Source organism: Monodelphis domestica, chromosome 3 (assembly GCF_027887165.1).
Source record: "Monodelphis domestica isolate mMonDom1 chromosome 3, mMonDom1.pri, whole genome shotgun sequence".
In the NCBI taxonomy this organism is placed as follows: domain Eukaryota; kingdom Metazoa; phylum Chordata; class Mammalia; order Didelphimorphia; family Didelphidae; genus Monodelphis; species Monodelphis domestica.
The window spans coordinates 80953713-80977471 of record NC_077229.1 but is presented as its reverse complement, the minus strand read 5'-3'; the positions used below and the strand labels follow the sequence as shown (position 1 = coordinate 80977471).

The window sequence follows — 23759 nt, the reverse complement described above, 5'->3', positions numbered from 1 at the left end:
GGGAGTCACTGAGGCCCTCAAAGGTTAAGTGACTGTCAGGGTCAGGATTAAAATCCAGAACCTGATTCCCAAGTCCAGAATACTAACCATTGTATTAAATTTCTTCTTAACTTGTAAATAGCCTGAGAGAGAGAGAGAGAGAGAGAGAGAGAGAGAGAGAGAGAGTGTGTGTGTCAATAAGTCATATTTACTTAGCCTTTATCTTTACCTCCTGCCTGACAGTGAGAGATAATAGCATCACTCCAGAGCAATTGGTTCTGTACTAAATAAGAATGATTTTGTTTTTGCTTGTTAGTTGTCCTCTAAATTCTCCCACATAATGTAAGCTCTCTAAGAAGAGGAATCAAGTATCTAATTTCTTTTCCAGCTGTCTTTTATTTCTTTGGTATCTCCCCCTTACCCCTCAGTGGAGTTTAGAAAAATAATTTCCTGCTTTGAAACATTATAAATACTATTAAATATTTCATAATATTTATTAATCATATAAAACAAACCTTCTTATCAAATATTGCTTGGGATTTATTCATGGGACAGTTAAAATGAAACCAAAACATTTGGTCATACTTTTATTAAAATATGTTGACATTCAGAGTTTGGAGGTGAGAGATGCTTTATGCTAGTTTGTTTCTCATCCTAGAAATAAAGAAATAAACTATTCACTGTAACTCAACTGGTTGTTGTAACTAGGTAAGATGAGAATCTGGTCCAGCCATAGCACTGTTGGGTCTGTACCCCAAAGAGATAATGGACAAAAAGACTTGTACAAAAATATTTATAGCTGCGCTCTTTGTGGTGGCCAAAAACTGGAAAACGAGGGGATGCCCATCAATTGGGGAATGGCTGAGCAAATTGTGGTATATGTTGGTGATGGAATGCTATTGTGCTAAAAGGAATAATAAAGTGGAGGAGTTCCATGGAGACTGGAACAACCTCCAGGAAGTGATGCAGAGCGAGAGGAGCAGAACCAGGAGAACATTGTACACAGAGACTGATACACTGTGGTATAATCGAACATAATGGACTTCTCCATTAGTGGCGGTGTAATGTTCCTGAACAATTTGCAGGGATCTAGGAGAAAAAAACACTATTCATAAGCAAAGGATAAACTATGGGAGTGGAAACACTGAGGAAAAGCAACTGCCTGAATATAGCGGTTGAGGGGACATGACAGAGGAGAGACTCTAAATGAACACCCTAATGCAAATATTATCAACATAGCAATGGGTTCAAATCAAGAAAACATGTAATGCCCAGTGGATTTGCGCGTCGGCTATGGGGCTATGGGGGGTAGGGGGGAGGAAAGGAAAATGATCTATGTCTTTAATGAATAATGCTTGGAAAGGATCAAATAAAATATAATAAAATTAAAAAAAAAAGATGAGAATCTGGTCATTGTTCTTTGTAGTACTGTATAAAATTCCTATTTAAGTACATTTTTAAAGGCCATCTCTCCCAAAAGAGTAAATTAGAATGTATCTTGGCTGGATAATTCAACATTTTTGAAACAGTAGATAAATTTAGAAGGATGATATTGGAATATAGCCAATGCTTTGTTATTGAGATCTTAGTTCAAGTGATATGGATCCTTCCTCCACTGGTTTAGCTCACTACCTATCCACACTTCCTCTTATGAGATTTTTGTCTGTGTCTTTCTATAAATTCTCCATAGAGAATCTAGCAAAAACCCTACAGGAGGCCTTCTGCCTATATCTAGTGAGCCTTTTTTTTTGGGGGGGGGGGGGTGTCATTAGAATACTTAGACTTTCTACATATTATGTTTCATTTTTGCTTCTATAATAATAATAGCATTTATGTAGCACTTGAAGGTTTTACATATGTAATTTCATTGAATCCTCAAAATACTCCTGGGAGGAAGGTGCTGTTTTTATCCCCATTTTACAGGGAAGGAAACTAATGGTTCAGGGAAGAGCCTTTCGCCCTTTACCCTCAAGTTAGAGGATCCTGAGGAGATAGGAATCTCAAGGCTGAAGTGAACTTTCAGGAAGAATGGTTCCAGGGGCATCTGATGGTAAAGTCCAAAAGAGTGTTCCTGGGAAATGTCACCTAACTACTTACAATGCAGAACTTAGTCACTTAACTTCTGAGAACCCAGGTTTCCCTATTTGTAGCAGCTTTATTTGGGTAGCTGAGATGAATAGGGAAGACTAACATCTCTGATATAAGGGTAGTGAGTCCTTTTCAGGGCTACTCATTCACCTTTGGTGTCCACCTTTCACCCAACTCTCACTTGTGTTGCAAGAAGCTGTAGCATGCCCAGTGGCCACACCCCGGCAAAACCATTTCAGCAGACTGGTTAAGCCAGGTAGAGAGTAACCAACACACATCAAACCCATTTCTGAGTTAGTGAGATGTCTATACCAAGTGTGTGAGGATTTGTTCCAATAGCCATGAAGGTGACTGAAGCAAGAACTGGGGAATGCTTTAAGCTTGATCAGATATTAAAGATGCCAAAAATTTTCCTCTGTATCCCAGGTTATTGCCCATCATCTTAATTTTTGTCTTGCCACAATGACTGAAAGAAAGAGTGAGACTGGGAATTTTATACAACTCTGCCTCACTTAAATCCAATTTGGCTGTAATACATCAGTCCATGATGTCATTGGTCCTATTAGAAATTGAAAGATGAACAACCGAGTGACGCATTAGACAGTGTGGGAACTGAGGTCAAGAAGACCTTGCCTCAGCCACTTACTGAGTGTGTGGCCTTAGGTAAATCACTTAACTTGTTTCCTCATCTGTGAAATGGGGGTAATAATAGCACCTACCTTCCAGGATTATTGTGGAGATCAAATGAGATACTAATTGAAAAGTGCTTAATATAGTGCCTGAAGCATAATTAGCACTATATAAATGTTAGCTATTATTATGATTATGATTAAACTGAGGGCATTGGCTTAGGTAACCCATAAGGGCCCTCACAGCCCTACTACTATGATCCTATGATCCCACAATTCTTCTAGTTTAAACTATTTTATCCTCCTAGCTCTTCTTGCCGATGCCAGATGAGGCTTCTTAAAGCATGGATCTGATCATATCATTGGTCAAACACCTTCAGTGGTTCCCCTATTAGTTATAGAATAAAGGTTGATTTTCTTAGCATAGCATACAAAGTCTCTTGCTATATGGCATCATCCCAATCCCTACAGTCTTTCTTGTTGTTACTTTTTCCAATAGTCAATTTATTATTCCTTAAATACCTTTCAGAAAACCACTTCCATGGTTTTTTGCTTATACTGCTCCCTCCACCTTTCATTCTTTTTCTCTACTCAGACTATTGAAATTCTACCCAATATCTCTTAAGCTAAATTAAGTTGCCCTTGTTGCTCAAAAAAAAAAACTTCCAAGTTCCCCTAGCCAGAAATAATCTTTCCCTTTTTCTTCTTCTCCTAAGCCACTTTCATTCTGCCTTGCACTAAAGTTATTTGTGCCCATGTCTTATCTCCTCTGCCAAATTGTAAACTCACTAAGGTTATATGCATCTTGGTATTTCCCCCTTTCTATTCCCTACACAAAGCTTGACATGGTGCCTTCTTCACAATAACCTAACAGGTTTTTGTTGACTGCTAATTGGCCTTGCTTTACTATTTACCTGAGAGTTCTATCAGGAATTAAATTCTATTGAAGCAAGTGCCTGAAGGGTAGAAGAGACATAGAAATAAATTGTCTTGATGCCCTCTTTTAATTTGCACAGGCTGGAAATAGCTAGATTTAGGTGGTTTTCTGACAAGTGACACTTGGTATTGGCAAACACTGCCAGTCTTTGGAGTTGGAATATAGTCTTGTAAATCTAGGTGTAAGAAACAGTAGGAATTAGGTTTTGTCAAGCTTAGATTTGGCCAAAGGCTATACAGAATCTCTGGTCAGGTCTCTGTATTCAACATCAAATTAACAGGAAATCTCTACTAAATTAGGCTTTTAAGGTTTACCAGCAGGGATAATTGAAGTTCCTAATGATTACCCTGAGACACTGTAAATAGCATCCTAAAGTGCCTTCTGAGTCATCAGAATTCAGATACAGTTAGTGTTGTTTTAGAGTTCAGTGCATTTTATAGTATGTTCTTTCTAAAATTTATAATCTGTATTATATACTGTAACTGTACTAACCAGCATATTTTATTGCCAATTGTGTCTTTCCCAAGAATAGCTTATAATAGGGGGTGTATTGCATGCAACTGTTAAAACTGTACTCATGAGACATGAATAGGGGTGTATGGTGGAAAGACCACAAGGGCTTGGAGACAAGTTTAAGTCCCAGGTCTTTACATTTGTTAGCTTTGGACTGTGAGCAAATTCTATAACCTCTCCAAACTTTAAATGTATCACCTGTAGAATGCAGGTAATAGTATTGGTCTTCCTATATAATAAAGTTATTATGGATTAAATGCTTTTTATCCTCTCGATGCTATAAAATATACATAGATAGATAGTTCTGGAGAGTTGTCTGGGTCACTGAGACATTAGATAATTTATAGAGGAGAGAGAAAGAAACAGAGAGACAGAGACAGAGAGAGGGAGAGAGAGAACAAGAACGAGTACATGTAGACAAGACTGGGTTTAAGTCAGAGCTGGGACTTCCCTTACTAACTGAGATTGGTCTTCAATCTACTATCCCAGCCTGCCTCTCATTTATTATGCTTTAGGAAAAAGGTTTGCTGTTTATTTTTTTTTTTAAGAAAATATTTCTATTTTCTGTCAGTGTTTCCTCTTGGTGGAGGGGAGTATTACCATGGATACCTTGATACTTTTGTGGATCAGTGATCTCATTGGGAGTACGCCTTCAACCAGAATGAATGACTCACAACCTTTCCATATCTACTCTTCCATGTTCTCTTATATACCCTTCATAGGATATCTACTGCCAAGCATTCCAGAAGCCTTTATCAGAAACTATTAAGATCTGTAGGTGTAATAATCATTTAGGGTTGTGACCTAATCTAAATTTGATTTTTGGTTGCTAGGGGATATGCCAAATAAAATACCCAAGTCAGTTTGGAAATATATGGTGGTTTAATCAATATATAGGGAAGAAATCAAGGAGAAGAGAAAGGGAAAAGGTATAGGATTTCTCCCGCCTGGCCTGTGCCAGGTGAGTTCAAAGTCCTCCACCATGAGGTCATTAAAGATTAGAGACTTTTCTCTAAGAAGATAGTGTTTGGAAGGTAAAGGAGAGAAAAATCAGCCTAAACTCCAAGAGATCTCAGAGAAGAGCCTCACTGAACTAGGTTACTAGGCTTCCTTCCAGTATGGTATCAAGGAAAACTCACCGCTAAACCCGGACAATAGCAGCCGCCACGCCAATATGCCGACATGCTCAGCAAGCTGCCGCCAGCCACCTCTCCGCTGTCAAAGAGATCAGAGAGAAGAAGTGATGCAAAATATATAGACGGTTTTACTTTCCTACCTCTCACATGTACCAATGATATCTTAGTCTTGACTTAGGACAGCCCAGGGGTCTGTCACTTGTTTCTGATTTGTCATTTGCTAGCACATGTCTGTCATAGACCATCATCCTAAATACTTAATCCTTAAGTATGGGTGTAGACATTCCTGATTTTGTTAGACTAAGTAGGGTGGAGTAATCTAAAGTTCACATAGGTTACCAGTGTAACCCTTGGGTTCTGTATATGTTATGTTTCATTCCTACTAGGTGCTTAATCCATCTACTTTTCCAATTATATGTGTCCTTAATTATGTCTTATACCCTTCTTGAGTGCACATGACTAATGACAATGTACACTTACATAAACCTACCATACATCTCTCTATTGTTCTTTGCATCACCTGTAATTTTGATTCTTCTGAGATCATGTTGTTTGATGACTTTTAACCATATAGCATCATTAGGAGAATTACCCTGCTACATAAAAACAACTTACATTTTTATAGTACTTTACAGTTTACTAACACTATTTAGAAAACATTTTTCTATTCCCTGAGTCAGTCAAGCATTTAATTAACATACTTATGATAGTAGCTAACATTTACATGGTGCTTCTAAGGTTTGCAAAGTGCTTTACAAATGCTTTGTCACAGCAACCCTGGGAGATAGGTGCTACTGTCATTTTGTAGAAGAGGAAACAGACTGAGAAGTGAAGTGATTTGCTCAGGTCACACCCACTAAAGGTCTAAAGATGGATTTGAAATGGATCCAGCACTCTTTCCACTGCACAGTCTGACTCTTTGTGCTTACTATGTGCCAGGCATGGTGCTATGTACTAGAGATAAAAATAAAAGCAAAAATAATCCCTGCCCTCAAATTGCTTATTATAGTCTAATGGGGGAAATAACATGCAAATAACTGTATAAATAAGATCTGTATCTATAATATGATAAATTGTAGATAATCTCAGAGGAAAAACACTAAGTTAAGGAGAACCAAAAAATATTTTTTACAAGAATGTGAGACTTAACTGAGGCTTGAAGAAAGTAAAGAGGTGGAGATGGGGAAGGAAAAAGTTCCAGACATGAATGAAAATGCATGGAGATGGGGTGTCATGTGAGGAGTAGCAAAACTAGTGTCACTGGATTGTAGAGTATGTAGAGGGTAGAGTGTTAAGAATATGAGGAAGATAAGAAGGAGCCAGGTTATTATGCAAGCCAAATAGAGGATTTTCTGTTTGATCCTAGAGGTTCTACTCAGTCACCAGAGTTTATTGAATAGTAGGGAGAGTTGCATGGTCAAAGTTGCACTTTGGGAATGTCCTTTATTAGCCATTGTTGAAGAGGTCAGAGTGTAAGAAAGGATGTTAGGCATCTGAGTGATGTGAGATAAAGAGGGAAGAAGAGAAGGATCTGTTTGGTGAGTGACTTCCTTTTTTTTTTCCTCCAGCAAAATGTGGGGCATAGTTCTCACTCCAAAAAAAGTGAGGAGAATCAAAAAGTTTGGAAAGGTCTGGAGAATGGAATAGTAAATTAGGGGAAGGTAAAAAGATTGCCTTGCTACAGTGAAGACCCCCATTGAAATTATATATAACAAATTTGTGATTGACCTCATTAGCAATGATTTTATAATTTATCTAACTTCGTTCAGCATGTAGCTCAGGAACAAAAGGCAGGAGTAATGATAGGAATAATTCCAGGCTGAGCTTTGCAGGGCAAAATTGGCAATATAAGAGGAAAAGAGACTCAAAGAGTTGAACTGGCTTGTCAAGGAGTCAAGATGGGGAAGGGAGAAGAATGTAGCCAATATGTGGATTGATGACCTGGGAAAACTAAGAGGTAGAGGAATTGTATGGCTCGATGGCATAAGGCAGAGGGAAAGATGATTAAACATGAAAGAATTTCAGATTTCATTAGCAAAGAAGTATTTGAAAATGATAACAAAATCAAGTTTGATTATATCTAGAGTAAGGTAAAGAAATATGCCCTGGGAAGTGTGTAAATTAAGGAAGTAGGAAGTTATATAATGTTTCAGAGAGCATGTTGAAGTATCCTGGTATGAGGACAAGAATTGGGAAAGGGAGAAACACAGACAGAGACATTAAATTCTTTGAAAAAGGAAAAGATGCCCTGATTCAGGAGTGGGAGAGGAGGAGAGTGTGCTGGTGGTAGATAATGTCTACCAGAACTTTGATAGGATAAATGAAGCTTTAAAGGAGAAGAATTTGCTAAGTGATTTATAGAGGGTTAACCTGGAAGTGCTAGGGGGGACAAGGAGTATTCCAGATGCTCCACCATAGCAGACTTAGTAGGGTAGGAGTCAAGGGACATAGAAGTCAAACAGCCAGTACTAGAAAAGGTGGCATAAGAAGCTATGTTATGAGGAAAAAGTCAGGTCTCGTTGAGTGCCAAAAGATGAAGTGGGAAATGAAAAATTTTAAGATGAAAACAAGTTTTGTCTGTGTAAGGAAAACATTCCATCTGTTTCACAGGTAAAGAGCCTGAAGTATAGAGAAGCAGGACTGGGATTTGCATCCTAGACTCATGACTTGAAGCATTTTGCTAGCATGATTTATCTCTTTCTGAATGTTCGAATTTAAGTCTGCATAGTGAATCTGATCTGTCATTAATTGTGAATGCCATGGTGAATTTAGCTTGTTAGAAATCAGACTGTTCCTTGAAAGGTTTATTGTCTTTGGTCTTATGCCCAATGCTTTGTTTTTCAAAATAGAGTTTGTAGTTACTCAGGTTGTTAATTTTAGTGACGGGTTAAAATCAAAACTTGCTGTGATATATATACATCCTGCTCTTTTTAAGTTGTAACTTTTGAAATTTTTTTTAGATACACAACACCGCACACCAAGCCAGGGAGGCATGCTGAAGTCCGGCATTGGGCAGAATGAGTTTAAAAGATGCTGGCAGTGCTGTTTGCCAGGAGAAGGCAGCCTACCATCTTCATATATACCCTCAGCTGACTACAGAAAGTGCAGCTTTCTGCAGAGTAACAGCCACTAAAGATACCACCACTTCAGATGTCATCAAGGATGTGATAACAAACTTAAACTTAGATGTTACCAAGTGTTATGTTCTTGTGGAAGTAAAAGAAACAGGAGGTGAAGAATGGGTACTAGATGCAAATGATTCACCTGTACATCGAGTATTACTCTGGCCTCGGAGGGCTCAAGATGAGCATCCTCAGAAGGATGGGTATTATTTTCTTTTGCAAGAGAGAAACACAGATGGGACCATAAAATATGTTCACATGCAGCTGATCTCTAAAGTAAAGGAAGCTCGAAGTTTGGTTGAAAGGGGCTTTCTTCCTTGGCAACAGGAAGACTTTGATGATCTTTGTAATCTTCCTAATTTAACAGAGACAAATCTTTTGAAGAATCTGAAGCATCGTTTTTTACAACAGAAAATATATACATATGCAGGGAGTATCCTTGTTGCAATTAACCCCTTTAAGTTCCTGCCTATTTACAACCCTAAATATGTCAAGATGTATGAGAATCAGCAGCTTGGAAAGTTGGAGCCCCATATCTTTGCCATTGCGGATGTGGCCTACTATACCATGCTCAAGAAACATATCAACCAATGTATAGTTATTTCAGGTGAAAGTGGGTCTGGGAAAACACAAAGTACAAACTTTTTAATTCACTGTCTCACTGCATTGAGTCAGAAAGGGTACGCAAGTGGAGTAGAGAGGACGATTCTGGGTGCTGGCCCTGTATTAGAGGTACATTTTTTTTTTCTTTTTAATCCTGTGGGTTTTCTGTATGTCTCATACTTTGGAATTCAAACTTTCATACCTTTTGGGCTTTCAGAGTTATGAGAGTTATGATGCATTAGTAATTCTTGTTCAAAAAAATACTAATACTTTTCTAGAAATAGCAAAAACAAGTATTAAGCTCCTTTTTGTGTGTGTGTAACACTGGACTAATCCTTAGATCATGTTTTTCTTTTTCTTCTTTTTCTTTTACACCACCAGTGTAAATGTTGATCTATTCCATTTTCCAGTGAGGATTTCCTGTATACTTCATATTTGAAATACACAATTTAAATGAACTCTATGATGGGTTAATAATATTTCCTAGGCAAATCAGTCATTCTTCATTAAAACTGGCTTCATGTTTAAGAGGTATGGTATGCAGACAGATGAAGACCAAATGTTGGGTCATTAGCTATTGAAATTAGTTAATATAGATAGCCAGTGAGTATTTCAGGCACAAGTTTTCACAGCCCACATAGTTTTGACTCACTTGACTAGTTGTTAGAAACTTGGCTATAACATTACCTCTGTGGTGTAAAATGTACAAGATGTAACATTAAGTAATGTGACTTTTTTTTTAACATACCTATGCTTAGAAGTCCAAATGAGTATTGTCCCCATCCCAATGGTCATCTTAAAGACTATAGATAATTATGCCATTTCTCAAAACCTTTTTTGTTTTCTCTTTTGGGATTGCTTTAAAGCCTGCAAATATGACTTCAGTGGTAAAAAAATAAAATAAAATGAACTTCATCCTTTGGGGAGCAGCTTTGCAATCAGCTGGTAAATAAATTGGTTTTTTGGGGTTATGCCACTTTTAGTCTTATATTAGGTAGAATGATGACACAGATTTTCTTTCTTACTTTGTAAACAGGCTTAAGTCAATTCCAAACGTGTTTTGATTTAGGACATCATTGTTGAAATAAGTGGACAGCTTCCCAAGATGACTACTGTGTAGGACTGTGTTAATGTTCGTATATTAGTTCTGCTCAGCTTGTTTAAAAAGTTTCATTATTTTAAAAACCTGATGTATACTCCTCAAACTATGAGTATTTATTGCCTTTCAATAGTACACCTCAAAAATGTTTGGTTTTTAATTTAGCAACAAAATAGTCATAAATTTTGGATCATTTGATGATTTGTTTAAAGGATTCTCTTGAAGACTGAAAAGATACATAAAATAGGAAAGATGTTTTGTTTTGTTTTGTTTTCAACTTCTTTTCTGCCCCTTGAAAGGAGAAGTTGACTTGTTTTGAGGTTTGCTTGATGCTGGATCTTACAGAGCTTCTTGCAGTTTAACTGTGCAATTTTCACCAAAAAACAGGAAGGGGTCACTGTGGAAAGCTTAGTTCAATCAGCTGATCCTGCCAGGTTTGAGCAAGTTAACTGTTTACTGTCTCTGGGCACTAGGAAGGGATGCAGCAGAATCAAATGATTGACTCCATTTGGGGCCATAAGGAAAAAATGAAACTAATACAATTTATATTTCAGCAATTTGTTCTTTAGACTATGTAGTATAAATTAAAACAATTTGTTCAAATAGTGCTTTAATTAATATTTTAACTTATTTTCTGTTGCATGTTTAGACAGTAGAATCAATTTATAATTATATCTGCTCTGTGTATTTTTGGAAATGTTACCCTTCACAAACACAATTTAATAAAAGTTAGTTTTTTTACTATGGGATGTTACTATCAACCCTAGTGGCTAGGTTATGAAGACTATGTAGACTATGTCTACAATCTCTATGATAGGAGGGAGTAACCTTGTTTTGGGAGAGTTTTTTTGGTTTGTTTTTTTTGTATTATAAGCCAGTGTGGCAGATAGTATAATGAAGCCTCTGAACCCCTTCTCAGAATATTATGTTAAATGAATAAAATAGCACATGTAGACTCACAAAAAACACCAATTTCACTGAAATGCAGTGGTCCAAAAAAATATATATATACATATATATATTTGTATATATATACACATATATATATTTTTAAAACCCTTACCTTCCATCTTGGAATCAATACTGTGTATTGGTTCCAAGGCAAAAGAGTGGTAAGGGTTAGGCAATGGGGTTAAGTGACTTGACCAGGGTTACACAGCTGGGAAGTGTCTGAGGCCAGATTTTAACCTAGGACCTCCTATCTCTAGGCCTGGCTCTCAATCCACTGAGCTACCCAGCTGCCCCCCAAAATATTTATTAAAAACCAAATTCATGGATCTCAGGTTAGGAACCCCTGCTCTCCTTTTTCCTCCTTCTTTAAAGTTTAAAAATGTGAGTTATGTTCAATTAGCAAACATTTATTAAGCTCCTTTTATACTTAATGTCCAGGACTAGGTGCTATCTTTAGACTTTTTCCTAGTGTATGATTGTGAGTGGGAGGGGAGCAAGGAGGCTGATTTTTCTCTCACTTTTTTGATATTCTTTTATATGAGATGGCTCTCTGAGGGGATAGGAAATGGATACTGGGAGAAATTTAGGCAGTGTAAAAAAAGATAATAAATGTATTTTTAAAAATAACATATAAGGAGAGATCTTACTTCAAGTGGAGAAAAATCAAGAAAGAAGTTACCCCTTATAAAGAAGGTGGCACTTTGAAGAAAGAAAATTTCGACAGAAATGTAAAGGGAATGTGTGTTAGGGAGATCAATTAGAAAGCTGTTAGAATAGAAGAGGTGATGGTAAACTGAAATAAGTTAGTAGCAAAGGGAATAAATAGAAATGGGGAGATGGAAGTGGAAAATGGTAGAATTTACAGGACTTGGCAGTTGATTACATGTCAAGATTGAATGGGGGGGAATAGTCAAAGATTACTAGAAGGATTATAATGACATCAATGGAAACTAAAGTTTTATAAAAAGTGCAGGCCAGGTTTAGGGAAGAAGATCTTAAATTCTGTTTTAGCCATGTTGAGTTTGAGTTGTTGATCAGACATACTGTTGGAGGTGACCAACAAGAAGAATGCACCCAGCTGTTCTAAGTACCTGAGGTTACTAATACAAAAGCATAATGGGTTTGAAGTTTATTGTGGCCTTACAAGTAGAAATAGGCAAATCAGAGGAGAGTTGATAAGGAAAGGGAGATACTAAAAGTTGATGGGTTTGTCTGAACTCATCTTTCCACCAGAGTAGTACTAGTTTCTCAGGCTCCAACTTATGTGTTGTCCTTGACTTTTCATTATATTTCCCCCTCATATCCAGTCTGTTGCCAATGCCCATAATTTTTACTTTTGCAACATCCTGTGAATCTAAAAAATTCTCAGACCCTACTTCATAAGATTTGGTTAAGACCATTCCCCATTTTAAACAATGAAGGTACTTGATCAGGAATGTGAGAACTCTACTTCACCCATACTTAAGCATACTTTAGGGGAAGATTAAGTTGTAAACTCTTTATTGAACAATGAAAAAGTACTTAACCCATACTTATAGGGAGGCCAAGCACTTAAGCTAAGTCTATTTTTAGATCTAATACAAAAAGGTGCTAAGTACCTATGAAGGTCAGGCAACTTGCAAACTTGCAAGGGGTAAAGAGGTGTGAACTTACTCAAAAGTTTAGTCTACTCAGGTGTGAATTAAGAATGGTCTGTCCTTTGGAAAACGTCTACTGTGATTGGTAGATGTGAGAACTTAGGGGAGGTGACATAGGAGAAAATTCTCTTTAAAAGGAGAGCTCTCTCTGAGAGAAGGGGTCGGAGGTGGCTGGCTGAAAATTCAGCTTGCCAAAGCTGAATTGGAGAGAGGCAGCTTGCCAGAGCTGCCTTGAAGGGCTTGGTGGCTGAACTTAGTTCAGCTTGCCGAAGCTGAACTGGAGGGTCTCTCTGAACACTAGAATCTTGCTTGGGTAAAATCTTGTGGTGAGTTGATAAAAGACTGACTGGTCTCTCTTAAAGCTCAGGCCTGGGCCAATGACCTAGGCCCCTTTTCCCATTATTTCCTCTTACTCTCTCTCCCTTTCCTTAATTCCTTATTTGTATTAATTAAAATCTCCATAAAAACCCAGCTGACTTGGGTATATTTCATATTTGGGAATTTTTCCCTGGCGACCACTATATTTTTGATTTGAAACCATATTTACACGGTCACAATTTAAGGCAACCACTCTTTTATCTGTAACAGTTTATACCAACCACTACTTTAATTGTCACAATCCCTCCAATACAGCTCCCTTCTCACCTAACAGTTCCACCACCCTGGTACAGGCCTTCATAAACTCACTCCCCTCCAAATCTCTCCTCATTCCCCTCTGTCCTCCATTTAGACCTCAGAGTAATTTTCCTAAAAAACAAGTCCATCTGTGTCACTTCCCCTACTCACTAAACACCAGGATCTCCCTATAATCTCCAGGACCAAATACAAAATCTTCTATTTGGCTTTTGGAATCCTTCATAATTTAGGCTCTCCCCCACTTCCAGCCTTTTCAGTCTTCTTACAACCTTACTCCCCACCATCTATACTATCCAAATACTCCTCAGGACAGTGAGACTGACTGCTTTGCTGTTCCTTAAACTCTTTCCCTCCTCATCTCTGTCTGCTGGGTTCCCTGACTTCCTCGGTCACAAGTAAAATCTTATCTTCTATAGAAAACCTTTCCCTAACTCCCTTAATTCTAGTGCACTCCTTTTAATTCTTTTCCCCATTTATCCTGTTTCTAACTTGTTTGCATATATTTTTTTGCTTCTTTTACTTTTTCCATTAGATTATGAGCTCCTTGAAGCATAAGAACTATATCTTTATTCTATTTCATTTCATGTTTAGTTCCAAATTCTCCCCCTTTCTCTCCCCTTTCTTCTACCCATTAAGAAGGCAAAAAATAGAAAATTCATTATAATATGAAGTAAGGCAAAACAAATTGCTGATTAGTTATGTTCCAAAAAATAAAGCAAGAAAGAGAAAGAAAAATGAGAAAAAATACAGTTCAGTCTGTGCTCTCAGTCATTCAGATCTGTATCTGGAGATGGTTAGCATATTTTGTCATGAGTCCTTTGGAATTGTGGCAGGCCATTTTCGTTTACCATACCTACTAAATCTCTCACAGTTGATTGTTTTTACCATGTTGACATAACTATGCAAATTATTTTCTTGGTTCTGCTCACTTCATGTAAATCCAGGTTTTTCTGAAGTCATCCCCATCATCATTCTTACAGCAAAGTAGTATTTCATCACCTTCACATGCCAAATTTTGTTCATCCATTTCCATTTGATGGACTCAGTTTCCAATTTTTTGCCACCACAAAAGGAACTATTATAATTTTTGTACATACAAATTCTTTTCCTCTTTGATCTCTTTGGGGTATACAACCTAGTAAAACATAGTATGGTATAGCTGGGTCAAAAGATATGTATGTACCGTTTGATAGCTTTTTGTGCATAGTTCCAAATTGCTTTTCAGAAAGGTCAATCAGTTCCCAGTTCCACCAGTGGTTCATTGAAAAACCCATTTTCCCACATCACCTACAGTATTTGACATTTTTCTTTTCTACTATTTTATCCAATCTGATAGGTGTAAGTTTTAATTTTCAATTCTCCAATAATATAGCATTTTTTCATATGACTATTGATGGATAGCTTTGACCATTTATCAGTTGGGGAATGGCTCTTATAAATTTGCTTGGTTCCCTACATGTTTCAAAAATGAGACTTTTATCTGAGAAACTTGCAAAATTTCCCCCCAGTTTTATTCTTTTTAAAAATTTCAGCTGAATTTTTTTATGAAAAACCGTTTTGATTTTATGTATTCAAAATTATCTATTTTGCTTCATTTGATCATGAACTCCTTGTCCCCTATCCATAAATCTGACAGGTCATTTCTTCCATGCTCAACTAATTTGCTTATGATATCACCTTTTATGTCTAAATCATGTACCCATTTGGAGCTTATCTTGGCATACAGTGTGAGATGTTGGTACTTACCTAGTTCTGTCAGACTACTTTCCAGTTTTCCCAATAGTTTTTGTTAAGCAGTGAGATCTTAGAGAAGGGACTATCTTTTGTCTCTTTTTATATCCCCAGCACATGGTTCAGTATCTGGCATGTAATATGCACTTAATAATTGTTTATTGTCTAACTGATTAACTCTTTCTTTTGGGTTTCCATGATACCATTTTCTTTTGGTTCTCCTGTATTTCGGATTCTTATCGTTTTTTCCAGTGGCACCTCTTTCTCTTCTTAGTCCATTCCTGTGTATTGCCCAAGATTCAGTTCTCAGACTGCTCATTTTCTTTCTAATTCTGTGACTAATAGAGAATAAGAGGTTGGGCCTGTACTGTTTAACATTTTTATCAATAACTTGGGTAGAGGTAAATATGGTTTGTTCATCAGATTTGCAGATACCCTCAATCTGGTAGGGTTAATAAACACAGGGCATTAAATAGTCAAAATCTAAAAGGATCTCAACTTGTTAGAACCTTGAGCTAAATATAATGCAATGAAATCCAATAGGGATAAATGTAAACTTTTTACACTTGCTTACTAAAAATCAGTTTTAAAGGTTTGGGATATAGAGGAGGCATGGTTAGAAAACACTTGTTCTGAAAAAGTCCTGGGATTTTTAGTGAGCTGCAGACTCATTATGAGTCAGCATGTGACTGCCAATCAAAAGAAACTAATGCAGTCTGACTGCATTAATATGGGCATAAGTTCCAGAAATATGAAGAGGATAGTCCTATTGTGTTCTGCCTTTATAAGACGTTATCCAGAATATTGTGTTCAATATTCCATGGATTTCAATAAACTAGAGTTCAATAAACTAAAAGAAGGCTATCAGGTGGGGGAGGGACTTTGAGTTCATGACATAATAGAATTGATTGAAGAAACTGGGCATGTTTTAGCCTGGAGGAAAAAAGACTGTTGGGTGGGTGGGTGGGATAATATTTAAAGGATTTTCATATAAAGAAAGGATTAGACTTGTTCTGTTTGACTCAAGACCAAATTTAGAGCAGTGGGTAGAAGTTGTAAGAATTCACATTTAGGCATGCTTTAAGGAAAAACATCCTAACCATTCAAGCTAGCCAAAAGTGGAATGATCTGCTTCAAGAAGTGGTGGATTGGCCTCCCTTAAGGTCTTCAGACAGAAACCAGATGACATTTCTCTGGTATGTTATAGTGAGGACTACATTAGTGTATGGGATGGACTACATGGACCCAGAAATCCTTTCCAACTTTGAAATTGTGTAGTTCTTTGTAGCATCCCATCCATCCAAAGCAAGAGCCAACTTTTACTTATCTTTTGACCTCAACATAGTATTAAAAAGTCCCCTGGTTAGTTAGTTTCAGCAAACTCTAGACTTTAATCTTCCTAACATTCTTGGAGAGTTGTGCTTTTTTTTGGGGGGGGGGTATTTGTCCTCAATTACCTTCTAATCTAAAATCTAAATTATTCTGTCCAATCGCTGTGCTCCAGCATGGGTGGTTTTAGACCATTTTCTCTCTCTCTCTCTCTCTCTCTCTCTCTCTCTCTCTCTCTCTCTCTCTCTTCCCCCCCCCCATTGGAATAATTTATTTTCCTTTCCTTAATTTAATTCACAAGGATTCTTCCATATCTATTGAATTGACTTCTCTTATAGAATCTTGAGCCACAGAATCATATCTATCCTTTCTCTGAAATCTTGAATTTCTTGAAATCTCTACATCTAAAGTATACATCATCTGTATGTGTGTGCCTATTATTCCCTTCCTTACCTTTCATAAACTCTCATGATGGTATGATCACTTCCTTCTAAGATTCCTATCTTTTCTACTTACTCTTTATGGGTCAGAATCTAGATCAGAAACAAGTTTCCCTCATTGCTTCCTCTGTCATCTTCTAAAGAATGAAATTAATATTAAGGCAGGAAGAAACAGTCAGCAGAGAATTGAATTCTCCCACCACTACCCAATTTCTATCTGCAGAGAGTTGAATTCTCCCACCACTACCATATTTCTATCTGTCAGTTTCATCATCTACTTCAGAACTTATCATTTCTTTCTTTCTTCTGACTAGTCATTCTGTAATTTATTTCCACTTTAGAATTATTTCCTTTTCTTTCCCCTTTTATTTCATTCAAATAGTCTCTACATTATTTCCCTCTGCTTAGATTTTCACAGATAGGTATATCTTCTTGATAGTAAGTGATATTCTAACATTTTAAAAACTCTGTTCCTTTTCAATAAAATATTCTCATCCATTGTTTTATTCATCATAACATAAAATTCCAATAAGTCTCACTGATAGCTTTAAGATTGCATTTGCTTCCTTGCAATAGAATTCTTATTATACAAAAAAACACATTTTAAGTGCTTCCTGTGTGAGGCACACTACTAGGTGCTGAAAGAGATAAAAAGCTTATTTTAAGACACTCATCTATTCTCAATGAGGTTAGGGTGATAAGACATAAACAAAGATAGTTATAGAATATAAAATTACATAAATACATTGAAGAGTTGTGAAATGAAGTAATATGTGAGGAAGAAATGTACCTAAAGATTGGAGCAGCTTTTGAGTGAATTGGGCTTTTAAGAATGGTAAAAATGGGTGGGAATTCAACAGACAGAAAGAAAGCATTTAGGTTTTTGGGACAATTTGTACAACGGAAACTACAATGTAGAATGAATAGAAAGCAAGACTGAGAAAATAAAATGGCACAGACAGAGCGATTTGAGCCTTGCTAGGTAAGCAATAATAGGAAACTACTGAAAAAAATTTAATAGGTGAGTCCCATGAACAAATTTGTATGTAAGAATTTATTCAGGAAGGGATTCAGAAATAGAGTGATAGCCATGAGAATAGAAGATTAAACAGGTTCAAAAAAATGTTTTGGGGATAAAATTGATAGGACCTTGTAACTAATTAGATATAAAAGGATGAAAGGAAAAATTACCCTGAAGTTAAAAACATAGGAGACCATGTGTATCATGGATCATCATCATAGGAGATCATGGTATCACAGATAGAAAAAGAGGAGCAGATATGGGAGTAAAAAATGAGGAACTTGGTTTTGGACATGTTGAGTCTGAAGTGATAGTGAAATATCCAAGTAGAAATGTGAGTCTAGAACTCAAGAGGAAAGTCAGGGATATTAATTTAGATTAGGAAGCCATTTATATAACAAATATTAACTGGTGCCTTAGACATGATTTTATCACCTATATACTTGTGTATTTGTATAAAGACTGTCTGAGGCTATAAAATATTCATGCTAACATCCTCTTGGTTGTATTTTATGAAATGCAGTGAACCTCTATAAATGTTAGTCTTCCATTTCATACATGCTATTTATTATAGTAACTAGCTTAGTAATAGGGTTTTTTTCTTCCTCTTTTTATCTCTCGATTTTAAAAGGTTTTCTGACAAATATATTGCTTTCTAGCTCTTATTTACATGCATTGCATCCCTGACCTAGAGCTCATTATTCTTATCTCTCAAATATTTGTCTGGAAATTGATATCATTCTCTAAAAGTTGGAAGGACTCAGTCCGGCATGTATATATGATTATGAAGTCCAAGACAAGAAACTAAAGATTTTAGGAGCATGACCAGCTAAGAATTTGGAGTCTGAAAGTGGGATTTAGATTTCTGGGCTGTAGTTCAAAATATAAAAATGACATTAAGTTAAGGAACAGGGCTAGTAAGAATATATTTAGAGTCTTGCAAATAAAATCAAAAAGACTTTAAAATGAAAAAAGTGAGAGAAAAAGGCCTACTTATGTTTACCAAATTAGGTACCATGTAGAGGTGCTGCAGTATAAGTAGATAAGTAGAGAATAGCCTTAGTTTAGTAGCTTAGTAAAAGTTCACAGAATACAAAATCCAAGAAAGTAGTTATGGGTAAAATCAGTGGCCTCAAGTATCTCCAGTACAAGGATTCTGGCCTTAAACCCTGAGATTTAATGGGACCCATGTTCTAATATGGTTGAGTTTTTTTATTCAAGAGCAAAAACCCTAGATAAAAGGGGAGAGTCAAGAGTCACAATAAGAATATACATGAATGTGAAGAAATCCATTTCATGTGGCATGATGGACATTTTGGTGAAAACCAATAAAGGCAGTAAACAGAAGCAATATTGTTACTATATTATTCCATATAGCACCTGGACTGAAGGAGGAACTCAGGTCTATTGGAAACAGATTGCAAGCCTGATAGGGAGGCAAGATACAATAATTGGGAATTATAGCTCCACAGACATGATAGAACTTTCTCTATCCAGAGGAGCTAAGTTTATCATTTCTTGACTTACTTTAGAATGATTTCATCCTTCGAAGATGGAAGAAGCAGTGAGGAAAACCTTTCTCTTGGCTCTTATTCTTACCAGCCCAGAGCCAGCTTAACTTCATTAGGAACAGATCTTGCCAGAATGAGAAATGTTTGAATGGTCATACCTAAAAAGTTAATGGCTTAATAACAGCTTAAAAGGAGGTCTTTAAAAGGAGGTTGTTTTGAGAATACTACATGCCTGGCTATAGTCTTATCTCCAGTTTTATCAATGACTGAGATAAAAGGTCTATAGATGAGATGCTTCTAAAATTTACAGATGATACAGAAATGGAAGGTGACAGCTTCAAAAATATCTCTCAAACATTGGGCTGATGTAACAAAATGAAATGTTATAGGAATAAATACACAGTCTGATCCTTAAATTTTTAAAAATCAGTTTTATAAGTATGTTATATATAATATAGTATAGCTATTTAGTGATTTGTCAGAATGAGATCTGTGATTTTTTTGTGAACTGGATATGGCTCACCAACAATAAATGGCAGCATTCCCCTCCCCCCCCCCAAAAAAAAAGCACTTTTAGGTTGCATTAAAGAGGCATAGTGGGAGCAGCTAAGTAGCACAGTGGATAGAGCACTAGGCTTGGAGTCAAGGCCCTGGGTTCAAATCTAGCCTCAGACACTTCCCCTTCTTGATATTAGTATATTATGTTAATTCCGCTTGTTTATTAAAAGTTATTCAAAGAAATTGAGGTCGTTCTCTTAATAACTTCATCTCCCACCTCACCTCACATCATATCACTTAAATGCTTTTTCTCACTATCTCTTACCACACTTTCATTTCAGACAAGCAGGTTGCCCTTTTTCTTTTCAAGGAACCCATCCATCTTCTACATTTTGTCACCACTAACATCCCCACTCTCTCCTAATCTTCAGTCTCTCTATTAATTGGTTCCTTTGGTGCTTTCTACAAAGATATCCGTATTTCCCCTTTAAAGTTATCTCACTTAAATCCACAGTTCCTGCTAACTATATTGCTCTTTTACTCCTTTTCTTGACTAAATTCTTTGAGAATGTTGTCTACATTAAATAGTTTCTCTCATTTACTTTTAAGCTCTTTGTAGTCTAGTTTCTGACCTCATCCCTTAACTGAAACTACCCTCTCCAGTTACCATTGATATTTTAGTTGCCATATCTAATGGCCTTTTCTCAGTCTTTATCCTTCTTGACTTCTCTACTATTGATCACCTACTCCTCAAGGATACATGCCTAAGTTTTCATCTCTTCCTATCTGTCCAACTGAAGAATCTTTGCTGGTTCTTCATCCTTGTCATTCCTGCTAACCATGGATATCCTCCTGAGGTTCTGTTGTGGGGCCTCTTTCTCTTTTTACTCTATACTTCCTTGCTTGGTGATCTTATTCAACTCCCAAGGACTTGATTATCATTTTTCTACAGATGATTCACCAATAAATGTATCCAATCCTAGGCTTCCTTCTGAGTTTTTTATTACCAACTATCTCTCCGACTAACTATCCCATAAACACTTCAAACTTAACATGTCCTCCAAAATCCTCTCCTCTTTTCACCTTCCTATTACTATTGATGGTAAATCATCTTTCTAGTCACATAGGCTCACAACCCTGTTGTAATTTTTAATTACTCACTCTTGCCCCAACCAGTGGCCAAATCTTGTCTTTTCTACCTTCCCATTTACTTTCCTATATGTATCCTTTTCTCCACTCATACAGCAGGCAACCATATTCAAACCTTCTCATTGACATATTCATCACCTCTCACTGACATTATTGTAATAACTTTCTGATTGTTCTCCCTCTCTCTTTTCCCTCTCCACTATAATCCATCCCCTCTACTCAACTGCCAAAGTAAACTTCCTAAAGCACAGATCTAACTAGGTAAACTCAATTTAATAAAGTCTTCTGGATGCCTGTTACCTCTAGAACCAAACATAAAGTAATTTTGGCACTTAAAGCCCTTCTGGTTCCTTCCTACCTTTCTAACTGCTCCTCTCCCCCTTAAACTCTTACCTTCTGTCTTAATATCAACTTTAAAAGAAAATAGTGGCAATTGGAGTAACTTGCCCAGAGTCATAAAGCTAGAAAGTATTTTGAGGCCAAATTTAAATCCAGACCCTCCTAACTCCATACCTGGTATTCTGTCCACTGCTATCTAGCTGCCTCTCCTTTGTAGCCTTTTTATGATTTACTCTTCCTCCACATATTGTGTGAACCAGTGACACTAGCCTCCTTGCTATTCCTTGGACAAGACATGTCCTCTCCAGTCTCTCAGTTTGTATTGGCAGTCTCCCATATTGGAATGTTTTCCTTCCTCACTTCTCTGTCTTAGTTTCTCTGGCTTCCTTCAGCACTCAGTTCAAATCCACCTTTTCTTCAGGAAGCTTTTCTTGATCTACTTCTCCCTTCCCCCTCACCTCACAGTTGCTCTCAGATTACCTTTTCATCTTCTCTATGTGTATACCTGTACATACATACACACACCTTATATACATAATTATTTACATGTTGTCTTCTCCATTAGAATGTATACTGCTAAAGGGCATGGTGTTTTTACCTTTGGATCCTCAATGCTTATTAGCAAAGTACCTGGAACACAGACATTAATAAATGTATGTGAACTGTGTATACTTTACTATGAAGAGGTACAAACAAGGTGAAGGAAGTGGTCCCTGATGAACTTATAATGAGAATATTACAGTCTAATTGAAAATATAAACCCAAAAAAGACAGTCATAGTATACAATTAGTTCTATACAATATTATAATAAGTGTTGTGAAGAGAAGAGAGGGTTGAAGATACCAAGAATAGTAGTTCTAACAGCCAGAAATGGTGAAGTTGAGAATGTCTTAAGAAGAATTCAATCTTAACCTAGTCATCTAAAATATTTTTTCCCTTCAAAGAACTATACTTTCCTAAAATAGAATATTAAGTAGCCCTCATGATCAATGTTGACAGTGCTTGGTATGGAAAATTGTATGAAACAATTTTCCCCTTCTTTCTTTCAGCTAGCAGATAAGTTAGAGTTGAAATTTTAGGATGAACTTAGTCGCTCAAATAAGGAAGTGTTTTTGGTCAGAAAATTCCCAGTTAGGTGGCTAGGATGAAAGTCATCTGCTGTTTCTGGCTTATTCCACAAAAACATAGTCTTGTAATTTGTGAAAAATGATTTGGGACTTTTTTTAGTCAATGAAAAATAATCATATTTTGGGGAAATAACTTTGAAGAGAAGGGTGAAATTATAGTATTTTTTAAGGATTAAAAATATCTGTGTAGTTTTGTAGTTGATTAAAAGCTACACACAGACTTAGAATGATAGACTTTTACAGATAGAAGAGACCTCTGAAATAGTCTAGTCCATCCTCTCCTTATTTTTCCAGTGAATAGACTGGTGTCCAGAAGTGAGCTTCCCCACAGTCCTACATGCTAGAATGCAAGTCTCCTAGCTCCCAATCCAGGGTTATTTCCATTACACCAAACTTCCAAACTTCTCATGAAGTTTTGTATTAGAAAATTAGGTGATTAACTGCTGGCCTTTTTTTGGAATATTCTAGGTATTTACATTATACAAAATCCACTTTTCATGTCCATTTTTCAGAGTAGAGGTAGCCTCAAAGGGAAAGGACAGTAATGACATTAGAATTATTCATATATTTAAAACTTTTGCAACATATAAGCCATTTATTTTGTTGATGTTGTAATATGGATGAGAAAATTGCAAAGGCTGCTTTTTTTCTTAGCAGATTTCATTCTTGGTTAACTATTTACACAATGTTAGTTTAGAGGTTCTCTTTGAAATTTACTTTTGGATGACTCAACTGCTAAACCAAAGCCAGCTCCCCAAATCAGACCTCAACCATCTGAAATCTAAACTCACAAGATGGTTTAATAGCAACAGTTATAAAGGTTTAAACTTGGTTTCCAAAAGTCAGAGATACATTTATAGAATGTTGAAGCCCTGCTTTATTAGTTTTAATTAGCTTATGAGCCAATAGATGTCAAGACAGCCAATTTTGTGCTGCATAAATGTCTAGAATGAAGGCAATAATATTCCCATTGTCCACTGCTCTGGTCATACTGCAAGTATTGTTGAGTTTCTAGATGAGACAATCATAAAGATTTCTTCAAGGGCTTTGAACATACCAGATGACTTAATAAATAGTTGATATAGTTGAATAAATGAATTACTATTAACATTTCAAAAAATGCTGTCTTAAGTAAAAACCTGACTACACTAATAAATTTTATTGTGATGAACTGTATTTTGCAGTACTTGACAGTTGACTATAAATAGTTATCTGTGTTAAGCACTTACTCTTCAGTAAATTGTCATAACTTTTTCTTGCTTTTATCCGTAATCCTAGCAATG

The 23759-nt window shown here is 36.5% G+C and overlaps 1 protein-coding gene across 10 annotated transcripts in view; it reads left to right on the top strand.

Annotated features, from left to right (window-relative positions):
* The window catches only part of MYO9B (myosin IXB), a 158042-nt gene that overhangs the window by 20709 nt on the left and 113574 nt on the right, over window positions 1–23759 (top strand). For all 10 annotated transcript variants that reach the window (XM_007489758.3, XM_001369797.5, XM_007489754.3 and 7 more), the window contains exon 2: window positions 8243–9136. In XM_007489758.3, coding sequence (XP_007489820.1) covers window positions 8300–9136 — 837 coding nt within the window. In that variant the 5' untranslated portion in view covers window positions 8243–8299. The remainder of the gene's footprint in view (window positions 1–8242; window positions 9137–23759) is intronic.